This window comes from Salvelinus fontinalis, chromosome 19 (assembly GCF_029448725.1).
Source record: "Salvelinus fontinalis isolate EN_2023a chromosome 19, ASM2944872v1, whole genome shotgun sequence".
Lineage (NCBI taxonomy): Eukaryota > Metazoa > Chordata > Actinopteri > Salmoniformes > Salmonidae > Salvelinus > Salvelinus fontinalis.
The window spans coordinates 6,799,671-6,827,652 of record NC_074683.1 but is presented as its reverse complement, the minus strand read 5'-3'; the positions used below and the strand labels follow the sequence as shown (position 1 = coordinate 6,827,652).

The 27,982-nt window shown below is 44.3% G+C and overlaps 1 protein-coding gene across 16 annotated transcripts in view; it reads left to right on the top strand.

The window, feature by feature from the left end:
* Positions 1-5,632: 5,632 nt before the first annotated feature.
* The window catches only part of stxbp5l (syntaxin binding protein 5L), a 241,215-nt gene continuing 218,865 nt past the window's right edge, over positions 5,633-27,982 (top strand). For 14 of the 16 annotated variants that reach the window (XM_055870527.1, XM_055870523.1, XM_055870525.1 and 11 more), the window contains exon 1: positions 5,634-6,601. In XM_055870527.1, the coding sequence (XP_055726502.1) occupies positions 6,434-6,601 (168 nt within the window). In that variant the 5' untranslated portion in view covers positions 5,634-6,433. Of the gene's footprint in view, positions 6,602-27,982 lie in introns of all 16 variants that reach the window. The other 2 variants (XM_055870514.1, XM_055870513.1) reach the window with 1 other exon arrangement.

Genomic DNA, 27,982 nt, shown 5'->3' with positions numbered 1-27,982 from the left:
TTTAACCAAATAGGACTGTCTGCTGTATAACCACCTCTACCTTGTCACAACACAACTGATTGGCTCAAACACATTACAAAGGAAAGAAATTCCAGAAGTGAACTTTTAACCAGGCACACCTGTTAATTGAAATGCATTCCAGGTAACTACCTCGTGAATCTGGTTGAGAGAATGCCAAGAGTGTGCAAAGCTGTCATCCAGTATAAAATATATTTTGATTTGTTTAACACCTTTTTGGTTACTACATGATTCCATATTTGTTATATCATAGTTTTGATGTCTTCACTATTATTCTACATGTAGAAAATAGTAAAAATAAAGGAAAACCCTTGAATAAGTCCGTGTGTCTAAACTTTTGGACTGGTACTGTACGGTCATGAGGTTACTTTGCTTGGACAAATGGGCCATGGGAATAGGCCCACATATATTTTTTTGCAGGCCTTCCCCTTTTCAGCAGACCTGTAAGATGTTAAAATTGCATCTGTATTGATAAAAGCCTCTCTTGGGCCTTCAATACTGCAATCCTATGGTCTAAGCTAATCCTCAAGTCCCAGTAGTTTACTGAAAAGGATGACTAAGGATTTTTAATCATCTACCCACCCACCATATTGCAGGTCATTGAGATGACCACACACGGCGTGTTCCGTGAAATTACTGGGATAAAAAACACACTGCTTAAATCGAACAAGCCATGCATGGCAAACACAGAGGAGGACCTTGGTAAAGTTTGCACGGTTCAAGAGTTTCTGTTGGTTGTCACGCAACTCTGTAGTTTGGACTCGCACTGGGGCCCCTAACGTGCTCTGGGTCTTAATCCGTGTCGGCAGGTTTTAGCGGTGAAGATTAACCGTATCCCCCACCGTGATTTTGTGCGCTTCACTGGTGTTGTCTTGCCAGAAGTATTTTAGTACTTCACCCTCAGCGCAATGAAGAGGATTATTTTGCATTTTCTTGGACCCCATACATTTAAAGAATGGATTTAATCTGCAGTACAACCAAGATGTGAAAGGCAAAAAGAGCCATTGATTTGCTTTAATTTAGGCCTATCTATAGCTCCCAGGCAAATATTGTTCTTGATAGGGAATGTCTGCTTACTTTCCTATATGTAAGCCTAGGGCTTGTGATAATGATGACAGATATTATGATAGTGATGATGCGGATGATACTGGCCTACTACTACTACGACTGCTACTACATATTCATATAATATGCTGATAATAACAGGTACTTATAATCATCTTTATCTTTATCATCATTATCATCATCATGATCATCATCATCATAAACAACAATCTATAGGGTTTATCTTCAGATTAGCAAAGTATTTGATACAAAACACCTTTGTCCAGCGTTTTCCTTGACTTTCCACTCCTCTTGCTGAGCTCCTATAGCATCCCGAGCAGCAGAAGAAGCGTACGGCGTGCCACTGATTCAATGCAGAAGGAACCGCGATGACTCGGTGGCACGCAACGCGGATCCAAATCCATTAGAGATGCAAAAAGAAAATTCAGACTTAAACTGGAATTGATGTTCGACAACTCAGACTCGCGACACATGTGGAAAGGACTACAGAATATCACAGACTACAAAGGCAAATCCAGCTGTGTGATGCCCACCGAAACCTCCCTCCCAGACGAGCTTAACACATTCTGTGATTGCTTCGAGGCAAACACACCAAGCCATCTAGGAAGGCTCTTGCTGGTACGGACGACCAGGTGCTTTCGCTCTCCATGGCTGACGCGAGGAAAACTCTCCAAAAAGTGATTGCTCACAAAGTCGCCGGCCCAGATAGCATTGCTGGCCATATCCTCAGAGTGGGTACTGACCAGCTAGCTAATGGGCATCTTCTCAGACATCTTCAACCTGCCCCTGTTCCAGGCAGTAGTCCCCACCTGCTTCAAGGAGACCACCGTCCCAAATGACTATTGCACGGTTGCACTCACCCCGGTCATCATGAAGTGCTTTGAGAGGCGGGGCATGGCCCATATCAAGGTCAGCATGCCAGGCACACTAGACATACTGCTCCAACAGATCCATGGAAGATGTCATTTCCATCGCCATTCACACGGCCGTAACACATGTGGACAAGAGGAACACCACAGTGCATTCGGAAAGTATTCAGACCCCTTGACTTTTTCCATATTTTGTTACGTTACATCCTTATTCTAAAATGTATAAAATAGTTTTTTCCCCTCATCAATCTACACACAATACCCCATAATAAGAAATATATATATATTTTTTAAATAAATTTGTGCACAATCGACTAAAAATGAAAAACAAAAATATCACATTTACAAAAGTATTTAGACCCTTTACTCAGTACTTTGTTGAAGCACCTTTGGCAGTGATTACAGCCTTGAGTCTTCTTGGGTATGACGCAACATTCTTGGCACACCTTTATTTGAGGAGTTTCTTCCATTCTTCTCTGCAGATCCTCTCAAGCTCTGTCAGGGTGGATGAGGAGCATCGCTGCACAGCTATTTTCAGAATTCCCCAGAGATTTTAGATTGGGATCAAGTCCTGGCTCTGGCTAGGCCACTCAAGGACATTCAGAGACTTGTCCCGAAGCCACTCCTGCGTTGTCTTGGCTGTATGCTTAGGGTTGTTGTCCTGTTGGAAGGGGAAACTTCACCCCAGTCTGAGGTCCTGAGTGCTCTGGAGCAGGTTTTCATCAACGATCTCTCTGTACTTTGCTCTGTTGATCTTTCGCTCGATCCTGACTAGTCTCCCAGTCCCTGACGCTGAAAAATATCCCCACAGCATGATGCTGCCACCACCATGCTTCACCGTAAGGATAGTGCCAAGTTTCCTCCAGATGTGATGCTTGGCGTCCAGCGTAAAGAGTTCCATCTTGGTTTCATCAGACCAGAGAATCTAGTTTCTCATGTTCTGAGAGTTTTTAGGTGCCTTTTGGCAAACTCCAAGCGGGCTGTCATGTCGCTTTTACTGAGGAGTGGCTTCCGTCTGGGCACTCTACTATAAAGCCCTGATTGGTGGAGTGCTGCAGAGATGGTTGTCCTTCTGGAAGGTTCTTCCATCTCTGCAGAGGAATTCTGGAGCTCTGTCAGAGTGACCATCAGGTTCTTGGTCACCTCCCTGACCAAGGCCCTTCTCTCCCGATTGCTCAGTTTGGCCAGGCAGCCAGCTATAGGAAGAGTCTTGGTGGTTCCAAACTTCCTCCATTTAAGAATGATGGAGGACACTGTGTTCTTGGGGACCTTCAATGCTTCAGAAATGTTTTTGTACCCTTCTCCAGATTTTGTGTCAAAACACAATCCTGTCACGGAGCTCTACAAACAATTCCTTCGACCTCATGGCTTTTGCTCTGACATGCACTGTCAACTGTGGGACCTTATATAGACAGGTGTGTGCCTTTCCAAATCATGTCCAATCACTTGAATTTACCACAGGTGGACTCCAATCAAGTTGTAGAAACATCTCAAGGATGATCAATGGAAACAGGATGCACCTGAGCTCAATTTCAAGTTTCATAGCAAGGGGTCTGAATATTTGTGTAAATAAGGTATTTAAAAATATATATATTTATATATAAATGTGCAAAAATGTCTAAATCCTGTTTTCACTTTGTCATCATAGGGTATTGTGTGTAGATTGATGAGGATTTGTTTTTAATCCATTTTAGAATAAGGCTGTAACGTAACAAAATGTGGAAAAAGTCAAGGGGTCTTAATACTTCCCAAATCGCTGTATGTGAGAATGCTGTTCATTGACTACATTTCAGCATTCAACATTATTTCTGCAACTGGATCCTGGACTTCCTAAAGGGCAGACCATAGGCTGTGAGGATTGGCAATAACACCTCCTCCACACTGACTCTTAACACAGGGCCACCCTGAAATGCCTGATAACTAACAATAAAGAGTCAGCCTGTAGGGAGAAAGTAAGTGAGCTGGCATTGTGGTGCCAGGACAACAACCTCGTGTCTCAACGTCAGCAAAAGAAAGGAGTTGATTGTTGACTTCAGGAAGCAGAGGAGGGAACATGCCCCGATCCACATCAACTGTCTGCAGTAGAGAGAGTCAGCAGTTTTAAGTTCCTCTGCGTCCACATCATTGAGAACTTAACATGAACCACCACTCTTGTCAAGAGTGCGCAACAGCGTCTCTACTTCCTAAGGCGGCTGAAGATCTTCGGCATGCAACCCTGGGTCCTCTCCAAACACTACAGCTGCACCATCAAGAGTTTCCTGCCAAGTTGAATCATGGCCTGGTATGGGATTTGCTCCATCTAAGACCACAAGGCCCTCCAGTGGGTGGTGAAGACGGCCCAGTACAGTACTGGAGCCGTGCTCCCATCCATCCAGGACATCTACTCGAAACAGTGCCTGAGGAAGGCCTAAAGCATAATTGTTTTATTTAACCTTTATTTAACTAGGCAAGTCAGTTAAGAACAAATTCTTATTGTACAATGACGGCCTACCCCGGCCAAACCCTCCCCTAACCCCGACAATCCTGGGCCAATTGTGCACCGCCATATTGGACTCCTGATCACGACCGGTTGTGATACAGCCCGGGATCGAACCAGGGTCTGTAGTGATGCCTCTAGCACTGAGATGCAGTGCCTTAGACCACTCGAGAGCAATCATCAAGGACCCCACACACCCCAGCCATGAGCTCTGGGGTGTGAGGTCTGATACCAACAGGCACAGAGACAGTGTCTACCTAAAAGCCATCAGACTGCTGAACACTTGAACTGGACTGACCATCTGCTCTGATTCTCTGCACCTTAGAACACATGCACTCACTCACTCACTCACTCACTCAATCACTCACTCACTCACTCACTCACTCACTCACTCACTCACTCACTCACTCACTCACACACGCTACACAGACATCATAACTGCTGCTACCAGACTCGTAGTATGATTCCTAAATAGGGCACAATTTAAATAATTGCCCCCCAAACTCCCCTCCTCAAAATACGTGTAAATATTGGATATAAATTGTGTCTTCCTGTATTATACTTATGCTGAAATGTTTGTACTACTGAGACATTTACCAAAACTTGGAGAGAGGCTGCCTGGTGATGTAAGCTCTCGCAATTCAATCCAGCGTCTCAGTGGAGCCGATTTTATACCGATCTGCTGCTTAAACTGTACATGTTTAAACCAGGGCGCCACATATCCGTGAATGCATTTTAACCTTTATAGGGAGATGTGAATGATGCACATGTGCCTTGACTAGGTAAACGTTCTGGTTTACCCATGTTTAATTAAATTATTGATTGTTCCCAGTGATTGGTTTTTAGCGGTTCACTTTTGTTCCCGCACATGACATTGACAAATTGCACAGCTGTCGAATGCAAACAGCTGGGGAAGGTTCTAACTAACCAAGCAGCAACCTTAGGCCTACACCTTAGCGTTTTCCCCATTCACATTTACTAGGAGTCAAGCCTCATGAATAGATTGTGAATAAGCTATCCTATGTTCACACAAACGCACGTTTCACATATGGTGCTGTTCCACAAGCCAGGCAAAGTTTATTATTTCCCCGTTGCTTTTATTCACAATAATGCCTATTCAGTAGGTATTGGCTGGAAACCGTAATCCAATCGCTACCGAGAAAGGGCGGGGAGAGGAACGAAGGGAGAGGCGGTGCCCGAGTGGAGTCTTTCAGTACCATGGACAGCAACTCGCGCTAGACTGCAGAGAATCAGCTCTAGGGGAGAGGGCTGCATACAAACGCTGGATCCGCGACAATTCGGTTTTAAACTTAAATTGACTGATTTCACTCTCGTTTACCTGTTCCTCTCCTCAGTTCGTGCAAGGGTTTACTTTATTTTCTAGTTGTAATACCAGCGAGTGGAAGCGAGCTGCATTTAGCTGCATTGTGTCTCTGCATAGACCTGCTTCACTCTCCATCCAGTCAAAAAGTGCGATTCTTTTAAAGCATTGTTTAGGTAGTGCATTGGTAAGTGTTTGAACTTTAGCTGGTTATCTATCTAGTTAGTCTCTCATAACTGCTGCAGTGGTTGATTAGGCTATTCTATTGTAGTTTGTGTTTTGCCTTCATGCTTTATAGTGATGCAGTTTTAGCAGGCTAAAGAAACATGACGTTTCTTAATTTAAATCTTTGCTGGGGCATGCTCATTTGATGCGCAATATACATCCATTTGCAATTGGCGATTCTCTTTTACCTAAGTATCCTCCTCAAACCAAGATAACCAGTTTTGTGGACAGAAGCCTAAGTGCACAATGAGGTCTCTCCACGACTTTTTCAATTGCACTTAAAAAGAAGAGGGAGAGAGAGGGCGAGAGAGAGGCTGCAGGAAGCGACGCCTGCCAACCCTCAGGGGTTTCTACATCAAACAGACTCTCGCGTCATCTTAGCATTTGAAACGGAGACAACTCTTGATAGGTTGATAGAATATATAGAAATATAAGTCTTTCTCGCTAAACTAAAGCAAGATGAAGAAGTTTCGAAAGGTACTGGACGGCCTGTCATCCTCCTCCCCGGGGGGTGTCGCGTCCCCGTCGTGCGGCAGTGCAGCTGGTACTCCGACCGCTCATGCGCCCACTCCCCAGGATATCCATGTCCAGGAGACGCTAGTCTCGGAAAACTTTCACATATGCAAGGTGAGTAGTGTGTGTGTGTGTGTGTGTGTGTGTGTGTGTGTGTGTGTGTGTGTGTGTGTGTGTGTGTGTGTGTGTGTGTGTGTGTGTGTGTGTGTCTAGTTCTCCACAGTTATGTTCCTCAAATGGACCGAGAATAAAACCGCCAAATCTACGGCCTTTCCTTTACAAGGGAACAAGGGCCAAATGTTACAAGGGCCAAATGTACATGCTGGCTAGTGGCTATAGGCTACAGTATATCAATTTACCAAAAATGGTGGTGAAATGTTGACATACCAATGCATTATGTTTATGGAATAGAGTATAGTGTTTTGTGTGGTATTGAGTAGTCAATAGAGTAGAACCTGCCAGACTAAAATACTGTCATGTTGTCGGTTCACATGGGTGCTTCTCAATCAAAGTCATCTTATCTGAGTTTACCATTTTAGACGCTACCTGTATTAAAACCTACGCCCCCACCAGTCTCCTATTGGACCATATAAAACAGTCTGGTTTGGATATGTTGTATGCTCATTGAATGGATATAACACTTTAGCACTTGTGCAGAGGTACTTATTTGGATAGTAATGTGGCCAACACATTACCCCTCTCCCTTATCTGTGACACAATACTTTCAATGAGGCGTAGGCGTGTATATCCTATAGCTTATAATTTCTAGAAGGCTATTGTTGTGTGTCCACTTCTTGGGAGGAGGCAGTAGACAATTATGCCTTGAAAAGCATGGCGCCATGGGCGGTTGTATGTGTGCACAGCTGGCTGCTCATTGACTTTGGGTATTACCGTCAACGCAGGGTGTGTGGCAAAGATGGTGGATAAATGAAGTATGGTTCACTCAGACCGTTTAGCATTGGAAAAAAAAGAGTCAGTTCTGGTTTATTTAACTGGGTGTGTCTCCCATAGATACCAATGCAATAGCAGCTGGGTTTGGTCTACTTAGTTCTGTGACTTTCATTTCGCTTTCTATTCCGTCAATGGTGTGCACGCTGATGACGACCGCATCATGGTGCATGTATTCATTCAATTACCGGTCCCGCGGTGCTCCGACCGTTCGCTTATAGCTCCCACCGCGCTCTCTGTCTCTCTCTTGGTCCCAGCAAATCTATGTGCATTTCTGGGGCGATGTGCATTTAGTAGGCTAAACACAAGTGGTAAGAAAGAATGGCTTGTAAGTGGTGGTGGTGGTTGTTGTCTTCTCCGCAGACAGTTATTTAGTGTTGTAGAATCGATGACATAACGGCTGTTCCTTCCTCCCCATCTATAGCCCATAAAAAGTGAGCGAGCGAGCGGAGCGACCCTGCGGTACTATCCGGCTGATGTGATTTTCGTGGAGCTATTTTTAGAATGCTCCGCGCCCATTGCAGCCCCGCTGATGTATTTGGAGCTGACTGACGCGATTATTCCTTACCCCAAAGAGAGAGGGGGCTGGGGGAGGATTTTGGATCTCACTGTAAATAATTAATTGAGGAGCGAGCAAGACCGGTATAACATTGTAGCTCAAGCAGAGGAGAAAGTATGGGGGGGATAAAATGAACAATGGGAAGATAAGGAGAGGCAGGCAGTGCACTCCCAAACCGAGGAGGTGGATGCTGCAGAGAGCATCAGATTCTGCAGGAGAAAGCGCTGGAAATTACCACGTGGTAGGCCAGGCAAATCCCTGCAGACAATACATTCTTATTGTGCCTGTATTTGTAATTACACAGTATTTCCCCCACTGCAATCTTAGCTACTCAAAACTAACCGTTCATGACTTATGAATAGCCTACAACTTGCCCACAAATCACCTGAGCTAACCTGTCATTAGCCTAGGCCAGTGTTTCCCAACATCTCGAGTACCCCCACCAGCACACAACTCACCTGATTCAACTCATTGAGGGCTTGATGATTAGTTGAAATGTTGAATCAGGTGTGCTTGTCCGGGGCTACAACGAAAATGTGTACTGTTGAGGGTACTTGAGGACTGGAGTGTGGAAACACTGGCCTAGGCTACCTATTAGCGAACATCAACATTTTTTGTATGGTAATGGTTCAAGTGACAGAACCTCGCAGGTGTTGTTTGGAATCATTCATTGAACCTTGCTGTGATCACAACAGGCAGGAAATTCAAGGTAAAAGACGAGATGTGCCTCTGGTCAAGTTGGGCGCAGAGGTGATGGCTTAGGAGCTATATGCACGCCCAAACGTTAAACGTTAAATACAGAGTGCACTTACTGTGTTAGCAGCATCTCTGGCACCGGTGGTGTTGTCACAACCTTCACACTATTCCCTGCCCACTGTAGCAGACAATACGGAAGGGCGGGAGTGTGAGCGGAGCTACACGCTAATGTGTGTATTGATTTGAAATGTTGGTTCTACCAGTAACAGATAGAGCTATTATAACTTTTCATGTGCATTTTTTAATGCTTTCTATTTAACAGTAAGCCTGGAATAAAAATCTATGAATGGGGGTGTGGAAGAGGGGAATGGATGAATGAGGCAGTGTGCAGAGGAAATCCTCTCCCGGAGGCAGCACAACTTTTCTGGGGTAATGAGGGTGGGAGGGTCCTGGAGGTCAGTCGTCAAAAGGATCCCGAAGGAGGAACACGTACGCACGCACGCACACACGCACACACACACACCTATAGGGAATTGTGCCCGTTTGATGAATGAAAGGCGGTCACTACCCCAACCTTTTACTCATTCATTAGTCTCTTTGATATATGCTTCAGAGGATAAAATACTTTGTTCGTTAATAGTGTCACATTCCAGGTGTGTGTGGGTGGGTTCCAGACATTTACTAACTTCCTTAGTCATGACATTTCTTCTTCTCTCTAGTGTGTGGGAAGATAGCACACGTGTCTTACCGCTCTTCTTTGCATGGCTTTGGCCACTATTAATGTCGGTGATGACGCGTGAACAGGTGTGTGATATGAGTTTGTCATGAAAGCTCTCTGTCAGACTACAGAGGTTGGTCAACTTATTCAGTACAGTAGATATAGGTACCATGGGGTGACCCAGCTGTAAGCGTGCCTCATCCAAAAGTTGAGAGCAGGGTTGCATGGGGAATTGTGTGTGTGTGTGTGTGTGTGGGTGGGTGTATGTTCGTGTGTGTGATAGAGGGAGCGTGATAAGTGGATGGAGCTTAGCTAGAATAGGCATGGATGTGAAGAGAAAGAGAGAGGGAGCAAAGTGAGGTCATGGCTGCAGGTAATTACAGGTAGCATAGTGGTTAAGAGCGTTGGGCCAGTAACCGTGCAAAATGTGCAAACGTATAAAAATCTGTTTTTGCTTTGTCATAATGGGGCATTGTGTGTAGATTAATGAGGGAAAAAAACAATTTCATCAATTTCAGAATAAGGCTGTAACAAAACAAAATGTGGAAAACGTCAATTGTACAGTGCATTCGGAAAGTATTCAGATCCCTTGACTTTTTCCACATGTTGTTACGTTATTCTGTAAAAACAGGTTTTTATAAATATTTGCATTTTGCACAGTTACTGGCCCAACGCTCTTAACCACTATGGTCCCACTAAGTGCAAACCAGATGGGATGATTCACGCAGTCTCCTCTGAACAGTTACTTGAACTCTGTGAAGCATTTATTTGGGCTGCAATTTCTGAGGTGCAGTTACAGAATTTGCCAATCTCTGAGACTGGTAACTCAAATGAATTTATCCTCTGCTAACTCTGGATCTTCCTTTCTTTTGGCGGTCCTCATGAGAGCCAGTTTCATCATAGCACTTGATGGATGTTGCGTCCATAAAGTAATGATGGACTGTCGTTTCTCTTTGGTTATTTGAGCTGTTCTTTCCATAATATGGATTTGGTCTTTTAGCAAATAGGGCTATCTTCTGTATACCACCCCTACCTTGTCACAACACAACTGATTGGCTCAAACACATTACGAAGGAAAGAAATTCCACAAATGAACTTTTAACAAGGCACACCTGTTAATTGAAATGCATTCCAGGTGACTACCTCATGAAGCTGGTTGAGACAATGGCAAGAGTGTGCAAAGCTGTCAGCAAGGCAAAGGGTGGCTACTTTGAAGAATCTCAAATATAAAATATATTTTGATTTATTTAACACTTCTTTGGTTACTACATGATTCCATATGTGTTATTTCATAGTGTTGATGTCTTCAGTATTGTTCTACAATGTAGAAAATAGTAAAAATAATGAAAAGCTCTGGAATTAGTAGGTGTGTCCAAACTTTTGACTGGTAGTGGGTTTGAATACACTGTAAATCAGGTAATAAGTCACATGTACTAACTCTGTGTGCAATAATAGTGTTTAACATGATTTTTGAATGAATACCTCATCTCTGTTCCCCACACATACAATTATCTGTAAGGTCTCTCAGTCTAGCAGTGGATTTCTTACACAGGTTCAACCACAAAGACCAGGGAGATTTTCCAATTCCTTGCAAAGAAGGGCACCTATTGGTAGATGGGTAAACATTCAAAAAGCAGATATTGAATATCCCTTTGAGCTTATTAATTACACTTTGGACGGTGTATCAATACACCCAGTCACTACAAAGATACATGCGTCCTTCCTAACTCATTTGCTGGAGAGGAAGGAAACCGCCCAGGGATTTCATTTTTATTTTCATGTCACCTCTCCACCAGTGCCCTCACTTCCTCCCCGTAGGCTGTCTCGTTATTGTTGGTAATCAGGCCTACCACTGTTGTGTCGTCTGCAAACTTGATGATTGAGTTGGAGACGTGCGTGGCTACGCAGTCATGGGTGAACAGAGAGTACAGGAGGGGGCTGAGGACGCACCCTTGTGGTGCCCTAGTGTTTAGGATCAGCGTGGCGGAGGTGTTGTTACCTTCACCACCTGGGGTCGTCCCGCCAGGAATTCCAGGACCCAGTTGCACAGGTTGGGGTTCAGACACAGGGCACCTAGCTTAGTGATGAGCTTGAAGGGTACTAAGGTGTTGAAGGCTGAGCTGTAATCAATGAACATCTTTCTTACATAAGTATTCCTCTCGATGGGATAGGGCAGTGCGATAGCATCATCCCTGGATCTGTGGGGCAGTATGCAAATTGTAGTGGGTCTAGTACAAAAAAGTATGAATATGTATGGACTCTGGATGAGAGCGTCTGCTAAATGACAAAAATGTAAATTTCTAGGGTGTCGGGTAAGGTGGAGTTGATATCCTCTCAAAGCACTTCATGATGACTGAAGTGAGTGCTACGGGGCGATAGTCATTTAGTTCAGTTACCTTCACTTTCTTGGGTACAGGATCAATTGTCATGATTGTTATATAAATAAGCGGACCAAGGCGCAGCGTGCGTAGAGTTCCACATATTTATTAAGGTGAAACTTCAAACAACAAATAAATAAACGAACGTGCAGTACGTAACGCACATAAGCACTAAACGAAACGATATCCCACAACGCAGGTGGGAAAAGGACCACACTAAGGATGATCCCCAATTAGAGGCAACGATCATCAGCTGCCTCCAATTGGGAACCATACTTACTCCATAGAAAATAACTAGAAAACCCCCTAGTCACGCTCTGACCTATTACACCATAGAGAACCCCGAGGGCTCTCTATGGTCAGGGTGTGACATCAATGATGGACATCTTGAAGCAAGTGGGGACAACAGACTGGGATAGGGAGAGATTGAATACATCTTTAAACACCGAACTGACACCACACTCCAAAAATCAAGTCCTGCAGGCTATAGTTTTGTCTTATCTTGATTATTGTCTGGTCTTGTGGTCGAGTGCTGCAAGGAAATACCTAGTTAAGATGCAGCTGGCCCAAAACAGAGCGACACGTCTTGCTCGTCATTGTAATCAGATGGCTAATATAAATACTGTGCATGCCAGTCTCTCTTGGCTAAGAGTTGAGGCGAGACTGACTGCATCACTTCTTCTTTTTATAAGAAACATTCATGTGTTTAAAATTCCAAATTGTTTGCATAGTCAACTTACACACAGCTCTGACACACACACTTACCCTACCAGACATGCCAACAGGGTTCTTTTCACAGTCCCCAAATCCAGAACAAATTCATGAACGTGTACAGTATTATATAGAGCCATTATTGAATTGAACTCCGTTCCATCTCATGTTGCTCAAATAAACAGCAAACATGTGTCACGATCGTCTTGACGCGGAAGAGAGGACCAAAACGCAGCGTGTGAAAAATACTTTCTTTTTAATTATAACGACGAAACAAAAACAACAGACTGACGATCGTGAAGCTATTTAAACAAATCGTGCTGACACTAAACACTACACAATGACATAGACAATTACCCACAACAGCCCAATGCCTATGGCTGCCGTAAATATGTCTCCCAATCAGAGACAAATGAATGACAGCTGTCTCTGATTGAGAACCATTCAGGCAACCATAGACATACCTAGAAACCTACACTCAACACTAACCCATACACTCTAACAAAAACCCCTAGACACTACAACCACCCAAGACAAGACAAAAACACAAACAACCCCCCTGTCACACCCTGACCTAACCATAATATTACAGAAAATAAAGATAACTAAGGCCAGGGCGTGACAGTACCCCCCCCCCCCCCCCCCAAAGGTGCGGACTCCGGCCGCAAAACCTGACACAGAAGGGGAGGGTCCGGGTGGGCCTTCCTACGGCGGCGGCTCGGGTGCGGGACGTGGGCCCCACTCCACCATAGTTAATACCCGCTTTGGTGGCTCTGGCTGCTCATGGCTGGCTGGCGACTCTCGCTGCTCATGGCTGGCTGGCGACTCTCGCTGCTCATGGCTGGCTGGCGACTCTCGCTGCTCATGGCTGGCTGGCGCCTCTCGCTGCTCATGGCTGGCTGGCGACTCTGGCTGCGCATGGCTGGCTGGCGACTCTGGCTGCTCATGGCTGGCTGGCGGCTCTGGAAGATCCTGGCTGGCTGGCGGCTCTGGAGGATCCTGGCTGGCTGGCGGCTCTGGAGGACCCTGGCTGGCTGGCGGCTCTGGCGGATCCTGGCAGGCGGGCGGCTGTGGCGGCGCTGGGCAGGTGGGCGGCTCTGGCGGCGCTGGGCAGGCGGGCGGCTCAGACGGCACTGGGCAGACGGGCGGCTCAGACGGCGCTGGGCAGACGAGCGGTGCAGGCGGCGTTGGGCGACGGCCGACTCTGACCTGCTGAGGCGCACAGTAGTCCTGGTGCGTGGTGCCGGACCTGGTGGTACCGGACTGGAGACACGCACCTCAAGGCTAGTGCGGGGAGCAGGAACAGGGCACACTGAATTCATGAGGCGCACTATAGGCCTGGTGCGTGGTCCCGGAACTGGTGGTACCGGGCTGAGGGCACGCACCTCAGGGCGAGTGCGGGGAGAAGGAACAGTGCGTACAGGGCTCCGGAGACGCACAGGAGGCTTGGTGCGTGGTACCGGAACTGGAGGAACCGGGCTGGGGACACGCACCTGAAGGCTAGTGCGGGGAGAAGGAACAGGGCATACTGGACCCTGGAGATGCACATTAGGCCTAGTGCGTGGTGCCAGAACTGGTGGTACCGGGCTGGGGACACGCCTCTCAGGGCTAGTGCGGGGAGAAGGAACAGGGCATACTGGACCCTGGAGACGCACATTAGGCCTAGTGCGTGGTGCCGGAACTGGTGGTACCGGGCTGGGGACACGCATCTCAGGGCTAGTGCGGGGAGCAGCAAAAGGATGCACAGGACTCTGGAGACACACAGGAGGCTTGGTGCGTGGTGTAGGCACTGGTGGTAATAGGCTGGAGACACGCACCACAGGGCTAGTGCGTGGAGGGGAAACAGGGCTCTGGAGACGCACAGGAAGCCTGGTGCATGGTGTAGGCACTGGTGGTACTGGGCTGGGGCGGGGAGGTGGCGGCCGAAATACCGGACCGTGCAGGCGTACTGGCTCCCTTGAGCACTGAGCGTGCCCAACCTTACCTGGTTGTATGCTCCCCGTAGCCCGACCAGTGCGGGGAGGTGGAATAACCCGCACTGGGCTGTGTAGGCGAACCGGGGACACCATGCGTAAGGCTGGTGCCATGTATGCCGGCCCGAGGAGACGCTCTGGAGACCAGACGCGTTGAGCCGGCTTCATGGCACCTGGCTCAATGCCCAATCTAGCCCTGCCAGTGCGGGGAGGTGGAATAACTATGCACACGTGGAGCGCGTACCTTCGCGCTCCACGGTAAGCTCGGGGAGTTGGCGCAGGTCTCCTACTTGACTTCGCCACACTCCCTTGTAGCCCCCCCCCCCCCCCCAAGAAAGTTTTTGAGCTGACTCACATGCTTCCTACCGCGTCGTCGTGCTGCCTCCATTCGCCAGTATCCCTCCTCGCACTGTTCCAGAGAATCCCAGGCGGGCTCCGGCATTCGCCCTGGGTCGATCGCCCACCTGTCGATCTCCTCCCACATAGTATAGTCCAGATCCTGCTCCCATTGCCATAAATCCTGTGTATGTTCCTGCTGTCGCTTGACACGCTGCTTGGTCCCGTTCTGGTAGGTAATTCTGTCACGATCGTCTTGACGTGGAAGAGAGGACCAAAACGCAGCGTGTGAAAAATACATTCTTTTTAATTATAACGACGAAACAAAAACAACAAACTGACGATCGTGAAGCTATTTAAACAAATCGTGCTGACACTAACCCCTACACAACGACATAGACAATTACCCACAACAGCCCAATGCCTATGGCTGCCTTAAATATGGCTCCCAATCAGAGACAAATGAATGACAGCTGTCTCTGATTGAGAACCATTCAGGCAACCATAGACATACCTAGAAACCTACACTCAACACTAACCTATACACTCTAACAAAACACCCTAGACACTACAACCACCCAAGACAAGACAAAAACACAAACATCCCCCCTGTCACACCCTGACCTAACCAAAATATTACAGAAAATAAAGATAACTAAGGCCAGGGCGTGACAACCTGGTTTCAAAAAACAGATAAAGCAACACCTCACGGCACAACGCCTCTCCCCTATTTGACCTAGATTGTTTGTGTATGTATTGGCATGTACTGTAGGCTAAATGTGCCTTTTAAAAAATGTATGTAGTTCTGTCCTTGAGCTGTTCTTGTCTATTGATGTTCTGTATTATGTCATGTCTCATGTTTTGTGAGGACCCCAGGAAGAGTAGCTGCTGCTTTTGCTACAGTTAATGGGGATCCTAATAAAATACCCAAAAACTAAATACCAAGTAAACACTCCAGCCATCTGGTCTGCACATGCTCTGAAGACTAGCGAAGCCCTGCGAGGGTTAACACGCTTAAATGTCTTACTCTCACGTTGGCCACGGAGAGCGGGAGCTCCCAGTCCTCCTGAGTGGCTATGGAGTCCCTGCCACATGCTTGTGTCTTCAGCTGTTGAATTGTGACTCCACTTTGTCCCTGTACCGTCGTTTTACCACTTTGATTGCCATACGGATAGCATAGCTGGTCTGTTTATACATGTACATGGTCTCAGTCACCTTGTCGTGGTTCGCGCTTTCAGTTTTGCGCAAATGCTGCCATCGATCCATGGTTTTTGATTTGGTTATATAATCGTCACAGTGGGAACAACATCCTCTGTACTTCCTGATGAACTCAGTCACCGAGTCAGTTTATATTTCTATACTTTTTTCAGAGGCAATCCAGAACATTTCCCAGTCCACGTGATCAAAACAATCTCTGCCATGCTATTCATACTAATCAAACATGTGATCACTGAGTAGTGTGAACCTCCGGCGACAAGCCTCAACCTCCCCATGACCCATTATAATGATCAGCATAATAATCTATTCACAATTCATAGAGCGTTTTTCTCTACTCACCCTCCACCATCCAACTGTAGCACCCAACAGCTGTAGCTAATCAATCAGTCAGCAAGAGGACTGTTGAATTCTGGTTTTACATCAGGACCCAAATTTGACACTCAATCATTTCATTTGAACTGGCTTTTTATCATTACATTTAAATTTGACATTTGAGTCATTTAACAGACGCTCTTATCCAAAACGACTTACAGTAGTGAGTGCATACATTTTCATACTTTTTCGTGTTGGTTCCCCGTGGGAATTGAACCGACAACCCTGGTGTTGCAAGCGCCATGCTCTACACTCTTACACTCATAGAAAAAAGGGTTCCAAAAGAGAACGCTTTTTGGTTCCAGGTAGAACTCTTTTGGGTTCCATGTAGAACCCTCTGTGTAAAGGGTTCTACATGGAACTCAAAAGGGTTTTACCTGGAACCAAAAGGGTTCTTCAAAGGGTTCTCCTATGGGGACAGCCCAAAAATCTTTTTTAGGTTCTAGATAGCACCTTTTTTTCCTAAGAGTGTACCAAATCAGACATTTACCTCTACTACCAGAATGAAATGTCCAGGATGCTTGAAGTTGGCCCTACTTGCTTAGCTAAAGTCCGTTTTGCATTTGTTTCCCCCCTAATATTTTTGGTCAGCTTTTGGGGCGAGAAGTCTGTGACTATTGGCAGTTTCTGTCTCAGTCAGGGTCAAAGGTCAGTGGGAGGAGCCTTTATCTCCCTGTCTCCTCCTCATCACTCTTCGGGCATAGATGTGTGGGTAGAGGAGGAGATGAGATGACGTCAACCTCATCTACGACCCTTCAAACCTTTTGCGATCGCTGGCATCCATCCCGAGTCTGACTCATTGTTTCACTGCCTGCCTGTCAGAAGTGTTAGAGTGAGATAAAATAGGGAGGTGTGGGTGTGTGTGGAGGCAGAGAAGAGAAGGGGAAGGAGGGGAGGGAAGTGGGTTCGGGGGCTGTACAGTGTGTGTGTGTGTGTGTGTGTGTGTGTGTGTGTGTGTGTGTGTGTGTGTGTGTGTGTGTGTGTGTGTGTGTGTGTGTGTGTGTGTGTGTGTGTGTGTGTGTGTGTGATTATTCACCCATCCTCTTGGTTACTGGGCTAGTGGAGGATTGCGTAACTCTCTAGAAGCAGGTTTTATGTTCTTATTGGAGAGGTTGGTCCACTTACTCTCTGGGTGATGCTGCCGTTCCTGGCAAGCCTGGCAGATTGCCCACCGCCTCAGTACCTCATGCGGTGCAACACATTATTGTCTTTAAATTAAGTGGACTTTTCAATCATCCCATGATCTCGCTAAGTATTGCTTCATCTCTCTTTTGGAAAGTCTATTTTCTTCTCTCTGTCCATTGATCAAAGGCATTTGTAAATTGTGTAGACATACTGTATACTGCAACTTATAGGGTGTGTGTGTTTGTGTGTGTGCAATTGCGTGCATGCCCATGCATTTATGATTGTATCTATAGGAGGGACCCTCTGACACTCTTGTCTCTTGAGGATTATCTGTCCAATGAAACGCCAGGCTTCTGCCTATTCTGAGACACAGCCACTTGTACTACTCCCCTCAGCCACTCCTTTTAGTGGGATGTACGTGAGGATGGAGATTGGGTGGTCTGGTGGGGCTCTGCCCCCCCCCCCCCCCATGGAAGCTGGTGGATTTTGCATTTTTCAAACACCTGAAACAGCATTTTCATGCAATCTGGAGCTATAATCATGGGTAATTCTATGTAAAAAAAGCATGATATTTTTCTGCATAGGTTATCTAAGCATACCTCTTTACTTGTTCAATTGTTGTTTTAATGAATGATGCACATTGATTCTTTAAGAACTTTTATGTCTTAGGAGTTTAGTAAAACTCCCACACTGGTAGATAGTATATTAGCCCAAGAGTTAACGGGCCATTGCAGTCAAAAACTAGATTTCTTTGTGTTTTATATATATTTCCACACTATGAGGTTGGAATAATAATGTGAAATTGTGAAACTGATGATAATGCGCTTCTAAAGGAAGAGCTGTGTGAAAAGAGAGCCTGAAATGTTACTGTTTTGGTGGGATGGAGTTTTAGCCTGCCTGGTGACAACATACTCTAACTTGATTGATAGCCTGAAATAGCTTGGTAGCTAGTTATGATGTTAGGAGTTTCGGGAACCTATCTAGGTGGCTAGTATTACAGAGAAACAACAAAACATATTTGTATTTATTTATCATCAATAAAGAAATCAATAGGCTACATAGCTTGATTAAATGACAAACATTCCTCCTGCGAGTCCTGCCCATCACCGGCATCTAAAATCAAATCAAACGCGGTGTGTCACACTCCCTGTCCTCCAATGACAATACTGTCTGTACGCACTACTGGACTATCTAGCATCCTAGTATATCTTTGCTCCGTGGTGCACCTTGGAAGGAACCACTTACCAGGGAGAATGGGGGAGGTGGTGTGGGGGCACTCTTTGCCTGGTCCAGCCAGTGTGCCCTCTACGCAGAATACTGCTGACAGATCTTTTTATAAATCATTTCCGGGATGGCTCATGGTTTGACAAACACGACTCTAGCTCTGCCACCTTTCACAGCAGATGTGGAAGTGCGACATAGACGGATGCGGTGGATTGAGACACATCCAATGCAAAAAACGGAGAGATTTTTATAGGGGTTACTTTATTATGCTAATTAGATTTTGACTCTAGGGTGTTAAAAATAAAGTTGAGTAATTCATTCAACACCTAAAGAATGTAAAAACTGGACGAATCTGAGGAGGTCCGTGCCCTTGTGCTCTTATGGGCATGATGCCTCTGGTGGTGTGTGTGTGTGTGTGTGTGTGTGTGTGTGTGTGTGTGTGTGTGTGTGTGTGTGTGTTAGAGATGGGCGGTATCCAGATTTTCATACTTTCACACCGTGCCTGTGCCATCTCGAGTTATACAGTATTACCGGTGGTGCAACAAAGGGTGCTATTTTAAACATAAACTCCAAATCAAACTTAAGACATCGTCTGACGTGGATGATATCATTTGTTGTTGCATTTCTTAAGGTCAGACGTCATTCTCAGGAGCGCCCACCCCTCCTCCTCACCCCTCCCCCTCTCCTTGATGTTCTGAGCCTCAGCATCCCTGTGGCGATGCATTGCCTTTGCTGTTTAGCCACCTTGTGTCACAAGGAATCAATCAGTCCTATAGCTGGAATGATGGCCCCACCAGTCTCGCTGGTCCCCAGGAGATTACATCATCGCCCAGGCCTAGCCCCCGGAGTCTAATGGATGATGCAATTGGCCCGCTGTTGACATGCTCAATTCTCTTTTGCCATGACAAGTCGCCAAGGAGGTTAAACACGCGTGCACATGGAACTCCTTGGAACCCAGTGGCCAGAATTACCCGTGGTTAAAGGCATAGTTCACCCAAATTATGAAATTACATATTGGTTTCCTTACAGTGTAAGCAGTCTATGGACAAGGTATGACAGCATTCTATGCTTTGGTTTAGTTCAATGGCACTGTTTCAAATGTTAACATTTTTGGAAACAATTCCAGCCACTACCAGGCGAACGAACCCAAAGCATGAATTGCTGTCATACCTTTGTGCATAGCCCGCTTACAGGGTAAGGAAATCAATGTGTCATTTTGTAATTTGGGTGAACTATGCCTTTAATCACAGGCTAACAGGCTTTAGCCCCAATCATACGAACACGTAAAGCATGTCACACCCACACAGAGAGACAGGCTCACTGTTGCCGGAAGGCGAGCATGGAACCATAGATATCTTCTAGAATATAATGTGTATGTGAAGACATGCTTGTGAGTTCACCTGTGAAGATGGAAGATGCAAGACAATTGCACACCCACACGAACATCCCACTACACACACACACACTCGCACGCACAGTATACGGACACACTCACACATACACATAGACACACGCACACACAAACACACACGCATTGTATAACTATAAATATAAATACACCGTCATACTGTATACTCTCTCCTTCGCATACCAATGAGACCCTACACTCTTAGAAACAAGGTTCCATGTAGAACCAAAAAGGGTTCTATCGCTTTCTTCTGTAGCGATGTGTCCTTTTGAATGTCACATGTTGAACAATGCTGAACATTCTGTTGATTTGAGAAAACTTTAGGTTTTCTCCCCAAAATACTTTTTTGACACCTAGATGTGATACCATGTGACCTAGCAGGATATACAAGTACTGCTCCCCTCTCTCGTACTCTCTATAACTTCTTATGGCTGCAAGCCCGACGTCGGTACACTTATGACAACAGCCAGCTCAAGTGCAGGGCGCGAAATTCAATTATTTTATTTTTTTTATATTTAACTTTCACATATTAACAAGTCCAATACAGCAAATGAAAGGTACACATCTTGTGAATCCAGCCAACATGTCCGATTTTTGAAATGTTTTACAGCGAAAACAGCACGTATATTTATGTTAGCTCACCACCAAATACAAAAAAAGGACAGACATTTTTCACAGCACAGGTAGCATGCACAAAGCCAACCTAACTAACCAAGAACCAACCAAACTAACCAACAAACAACTTCATCAGATGACAGTCTTATAACACGTTATACAATAAATCTATGTTTTGTTCGAAAAACTTGCATATTTCATGTATAAATCATAGTTTACATTGCAGCTACAATCAGAAATTGCACCGAAAGCAGCCATAATAATTACAGACACCAACGTCAAATACCTAATTACTCATCATAAAACATTTCTGAAAAATACATAGTGTACAGCAAATGAAAGACAGGCTTCTTGTGATTCCAGCCAATATTTCCAATTTATTAAGTGTTTTACAGCGAAAACACAATATAGCGTTATATTAGCTTACCACAATAGCCAGAAAGACAAGCCATTTCCCAGTAGCAAAAGTTAGCGATCGTAACAAACCAGTAAAATATATATATTTTTTGACTAACCTTGATATTCTTCATCAGATGACAGTCCTATAACATCAGGTTATAAATACACTTATGTTTTGTTCGGAAATGTGCATATTTAGAGCTGTAATCAGTGGTTACACATTGTGCTAACTTAGCTACTTTTTCCACAACGTCTAAACAGCAACGATATTTTTCTGACACGTTTTCTGACACACATATTCTGACCAAATAGCTATTCATAAACATAACTAAAAAATACATGTTGTATAGGAAATGATAGATCCATTAGTTCTTAATGAAATCGCAGTGTTAGAATTCTAAAAAATAACTTCATTACGACATCCAGCTTCGGTATAGCTGAGTACCCCAAAGTTGGGCGCCGGCGACTAGTTCACATGCACGACAGATATATGAAATAGCATCATAAAATGTTTCTTACTTCTGGTGATCTTCCATCAGAATGTTGGACAAGGTGTCCTTTGTCAAGAACAATCGTTGTTTGGATTTAGAACGTTCATTTTCCCTCTTGAATTAGCAAGCGCGCTTGCCAAGTGGCACAAAGCTCTCCATGTCAACAAACGGAAGAGAACGGAACAAGGCAAAACTCCCGAAAATTTTTCAATAATCTGATGAAACTATATTGAAAAAACATACTTTACGATGATATGGTCACATGTATCAAATAAAATCAAAGTCGGAGATATTAGTCGCCTATAACGGCAGCTAAACAGAAGGCAAATCCATGTCCCCTTTCGCGCTCTCCAGAAAACAGGAAATGGGCAGACACGTCATACAAAGAGCTTCAGACCAAGATAAACACGAAATGTCTTCTCTCACCGCCTCTTGACATCCAGGGGAAGGTGTATGAAGTGCACGTATACTAATACGTATCATGCCCATGTATAGGCAGGGAGTAGAACAGAGCATTGATTTCAGACTTTCCACTTCCTGGTCAGGAAGTTTGTGCCAAATGAGTTCTGTTTGACTCACAGATATAATTCAAACGGTTTTAGAAACTAGAGAGTGTTTTCTATCCAATAGTAATAATAATATGCATATATTGTACGAGCAAGAATTGAGTACGAGGCCGTTTGAAATGGGCACCTTTAATCAGAGCTACTCAATACTGCCCCTGCAGCCATAAAAAGTTAACTGTGGACCAGAAGGACCTCCATCTTCAGTAGGCCCGACCATAGGCCCTGGACCTTTGCCTTTAATGGTCAGAACTGATACATTAGTGGAAAAGTACCTTTTAGGGAATAGTACCTGTAATCCAGTACAGAAATAGGAACGGAAGTGCCCATGCACTAAACAGGCTCAGAAGAAGACAGAATACTTTAAAGAGCTAGTGTTGCCTGAACAGTACACGTCAGCCAAATCTTCCTCAAGGACAGAAGGAGTAGACAATTAGAGCTCAGCCTGTGCAACTCAACGAAGAAGCGCAACAAGCATAAGGACATCAACTCAGGACCAAAGGAAAAACCTGAAGGAGGAACCACACAACTGAACCAGAAAGGACACACAGGCATCTTCTTCCTTTGTTCTCCTCTATGCTGCCTGAACAAACAAGAAACCACAACAGACTTGGATCACAGACTGAGTTTAATGCTATTTAATGTACAGAATCTCCAGTACTTCACTTCTTAACTTTCATTCCATTTCCCGATCATTCTCATTATGTTTGTAACTATTTTGATGAGTGTTGATAAATGTTGATTGTACAAATCAATTTTGTTTGTCTTGTTATTCTGGTAAGGAACTCCAAATGATTGTCAAAGAGTTCAGACCTTCATGTTAGTCAAGTATTACTGTTTTTCTAATTTTAGTTTTATAGAGTTATTACAACAATAAGTCAGAAGTCAGGTCTTCTCAGAAGACCATTTTGACCAATAACTGGACTGTTGCCCCGTTAATAATTATATAGTAATTTTGTAAGTGTACATATTTCCTCAAATTTATCCACCTTGTCTGCGACTGTTTCCCTCTACCTTGTAACTGCAGATTGAACCTGTTTAAGTTACAGAATACAGTTGAAGTCGGAAGGTTACATACACTTAGGTTGGAGTCATTAAAACTCATTTTTCAACCACTCCACCAATTTCTTGATAACAAACTATTGTTTTGGCAAGTCGGTTAGGAAATCTACTTTGTGCATGACACAAGTCATTTTCACAAAAATTGTTTACGGACAGATTATTTCACTTATAATTCACTGTATCACAATTCCAGTGGGTCAGAAGTTTACATATACTAAATTGACTGCCTTTAAACAGCTTGGAAAATTCCAGAAAATTATGACATGGCTTTAGAAGCTTCTGATAGGCTAATTGACATCATTTGAGTCAACTGGAGGTGTACCTGTGGATGCATTTCAAGGCCAGCCTTCAAACTCAGTGCCTCTTTGCTTGACATCATGGGAAAATCTAAAGAAATTAGCCAAGACCTCAGAAAAAAATAACAAGTCTCATTCATCCTTGGGAGCAATTGCCAAACACCTGAAAGTACCACGTTCATCTGTACAAACAATAGTACGCATGTATAAACACCATGGGACCATGCAGCCGTCACACTGCTCAGGAAGGAGACGCGTTCTGTCTCCTAGAGATGAATGTACTTTGGTGCGAAAAGTGCAAATCAATCCCAGAACAACAGCAAAGGACCTTGTGAAGATGCTGGAGGAAACTGGTACAAAAGTATCTATATCCACAGTAAAACCAGTCCTATATCGACATGTGTTAAATCGGAGGGCTTGTTGTCCGGACCTCTAGCAGTCTCTATGGTGGTGCCACAGGGTTCAATTCTCGGGCCGACTCTTTTCTCTGTATACATCAATGATGTCGCTCTTGCTGCTGGTGATTCTCGGATCCAACTATACGCAGACAACACCATTCTGTATACTTCTGGCCCTTCTTTGGACACTGTGTTAACTAACCTCCAGACAAGCTTCAATACCATACAACTCTCCTTCTGTGGCTCTTAAATACAAGTAAAACCAAATGCATGCTCTTCAAACGATCGCTGCCCGCACCTGCCTGTCCAGCATCACTACTCTGGACGGTTCTGAGAATATGTGGACAACTACAAATACCTAGGTGTCTTGTTAGACTGTAAACTCTCCTTCCAGACTCACATTAAGCCTCTCCAATCCAAAATTAAATCTAGAGTCTGCTTCCTACTTCACAACAAAGCCTCCTTCACTAATGCTGCCAAACATTCCCTCATAAAACTGACCATCCTACCGATCCTAGACTTCGGCGATGTCATTTACAAAATAGCCTCCAACACTCTATTTAACAAATTGGATGCAGTCTATCACAGTGCCATCCATTTTGTCACCAAAGCCCCATATACTACCCACCACTGCGACCTGTATGCTCTCGTTGGCTGGCCCTCGCGTCATACTCGTCGCCAAACCCACTGGTTCCAGGTCATCTACAAGTCTCTGCTAGGTAAAGCCCCGCCTTATCTCAGCTCACTGGTCACCATAGCAGCACCCACCCGTAGCATGCACTCCAGCAGGTATATCTCACTGGTCACCCTCAAAGCCAATTCCTACTTTGGCCGCCTTTCCTTCCAGTTCTCTGCTGCCAATGACTGGAACGAACTGCAAAAATCACTGAAGCTGGAGACACATATCTCCCTCACTAGCTTTAAGCACCAGAGCAGCTCACAGATCACTGCACCTGTACATAGCCCATCTGTAAATAGCCTATCCAACTACCTCATCCCCATACTGTATTCATTTATTTATCTTGCTCCTTTGCACCCCAGTATCTCTGCTTGCACATTCATCTTCTGCACATCTACCATTCCAGTGTTTAATTGCTATATTGTAATTACTTCGCCACCATGGTCTATTTATTGCCTTACCTCCCTTATCTTACCTCATTTTCACACACTGTACTGTATTATTGACTGTATGTTTGTTTATTCCATGTGTAACTCTGTGTTGTTTTATGTGTTGCACTGCTTTGCTTTATCTTGGCCAGGTCGCAGTTGTAAATGAGAACTTGTTCTCAACTGGCCTACCTGGTTAAATAAAGGTGAAATAAATAATTAATAAATAACCTGAAAGGCCGCTCAGCAAGGAAGAAGCCACTGCTCTAAAACCGCTATAAAAAGGCAGACTATGGTTTGCAACTGCACATGGGGACAAAGATCGTACTTTTTGGAGAAATGTCCTCTGGTCTGATGAAACAAAAATAGAACTGTTTGGCCATAATGAGCATTGTTATGTTTGGAGGAAGAAGGGGGATGCTTGCAACCCGGAGAACACCATCCCAACCGTGAAGCACCGGGTGGCAGCATCATGTTGTGGGGGTGCTTTGCTGCAGGAGGGACTGGTGCACTTCACAAAATAGATGGCATCATGAGAAAGGAAAATTATATGGACATATTGAAGCAACGTCTCAAGACATCAGTCAGGAAGTTAAAGCTTGGTCACAAATGGGTCTTCCAAATGGACAATGACCCCAAGCATACTTCCAAAGTTGTGGCAAAATGGCTGAAGGACAACAAAGTCATGGTATTGGAGTGGCCATCACAAAGCCCTGACCTCAATCCCATAGAAAATTTGTGGGCAGAACTGAAAAAGTGTGTGCGAGCAAAGAGGCCTACAAACCTGACTCAGTTACACCAGCTCTGTCAGAAGGAATGGGACAAAATTCACCCAACTTATTGTGGGAAGCTTATTGTGGGAAGCTTATTTTGGGAAGCTTATTGTGGGAAGGCTACCTGAAACGTTCGACCCAAGTTAAACAATTTAAAGGCAATGCTACCAAGTACTAATTGAGTGTATGTAAACTTCTGACCCACTGGGAATGTGATGAAAGAAATAAAAGCTGAAATAAATAATTCTCTCTACTATTATTCTGACATTTCACATTCTTAAAATAAAGTGGTGATTATAACTGACCTAAGACAGGGATTTTTTACTAGGATTAAATGTCAGGGATTGTGAAAAACTGAGTTTAAAAGTATTTGGCTAAGGTGTATGTAAACTTCCAACTTCAACTGTATGTCCGCAAAAAAAAGCTGTGTGGGCAGCTTGCTGTTAATGATTCAATGTTTCTGCGTCGGACCTCTATATGGGACGGGAAGGCCACTGAAAGTTCTGTGTTTAGATTCACTCCATAATTAGTCTGAGATTTAATTATTTGCTAACAGTGATATTTTCATTGCAAATAAGACACACTGGCTTGGCACTGGGAAAAGATGGAGAGATGTACGCATATCTCTCTCTACATTCTACATTCTTCTCTCAATCTTCGATTTTCATTATCCACCTTTCTTCTTGATACGTTTTGAGAGCGACATTTTATCTTGCTATCAAGCAAATTATTCGGAACAAATGTTGACATTAGCCTACAGTAGTCTACACTACTTTTTTATGTAGACCTGTTTTTCCCCACCAATCAACACACAGAGAAATAGACAACAATTATAATTGAATAGAGACAGTGATTTTATGAGTGTAATCAAATCAACATGATTATCTTATTGTCACTGAATTTATTATGTACTAATCATATGTGTTAAATATGCTACATTTGTAGTGTAGGCCAATTAATTGTGCTAATAATTACGGTCATACTTATTATGTTCTGGTCCGCCATCATCCAATTGTTATAATAGGATTTTCAGTAATAGCCTACCTGGGTGTGGTCAACTATTTCAACACCGTTTCGCGCTGCTCTGAGACATGCATGGGGACTGGTCTTGATTAATCAATGCGATTTTTATTTTCACTGAATCCCCATTTGGGTATTGGTTAGACTACAATTAGGGTGTGGGAACGGTCACGTTGTAAAGCGAAACCCTGAGGGTTTTGTTTTTGTTTTTTCTTGGAATAGAAACACAATAATATTAATCAAATTAAGCTACGTTTAAAATCAGTCCCATATACTATGTTCTTACAAAAAAGGTAATACATTCTCTAGTACAGCCAATATTACATGAAGTAAAATGCTTCTCAAAGATGCCCTCTGGTGGTCAAACTAGCACTAACTAGCATTAATGGCAACAATGGCTGACAATTAAATAACGTGCCATAGAATTCTGCGGTATCCCGCAAGGTGTGCTGCAGTATTACACAACTTTTAGAGGAAGAACCACTGTACACTTCATACAGTATATGGAAACCCTAGGGTGGCAGGAAGCCTACCAGTTACAGCATTGGGCTAGCAACCAAAAGGTCGCTGGTTCAAATACCCAAGCCGGCAAGGAGAAAAATCTGTTAATATGCTCTTGAGCAAGGCACCTAAACCCAATTTGCTCCATTGTGGCTACTGCTAATAAAATAGTAGTATTACTAAGAAAATAATATCATAAATAATGAAATAATACACAAAAGAATACCAATATATTTTTAAGATGTTATTGTCATTATATTCACTCTCAAACACAAACTGTTTAGGTAATGCAAACATTGTTTGGAAATATGCACAGATCGGTGGACAGGAAGGCTCTGTGTTTTGAATGATGTTGGAATGATGGCCCAATGTCAATTCTGGATGCCTTCCGAGGGGTTATGCCTTCCGAGGGGTTATGCCTTCCGAGGGGTTATGCCTTCCGAGGGGTTATGCCTTCTGAGGGGTTATGCCTTCCGAGGGGTTATGCCTTCCGAGGGGTTATGCCTTCTTTATGGAACAGTACAATATGTGTTATTGCCTACCTGGTTCCCGAGAGGAAGAAAAAAGGAACATAATTGGGATTCATATACCTGCTTCTACCTGC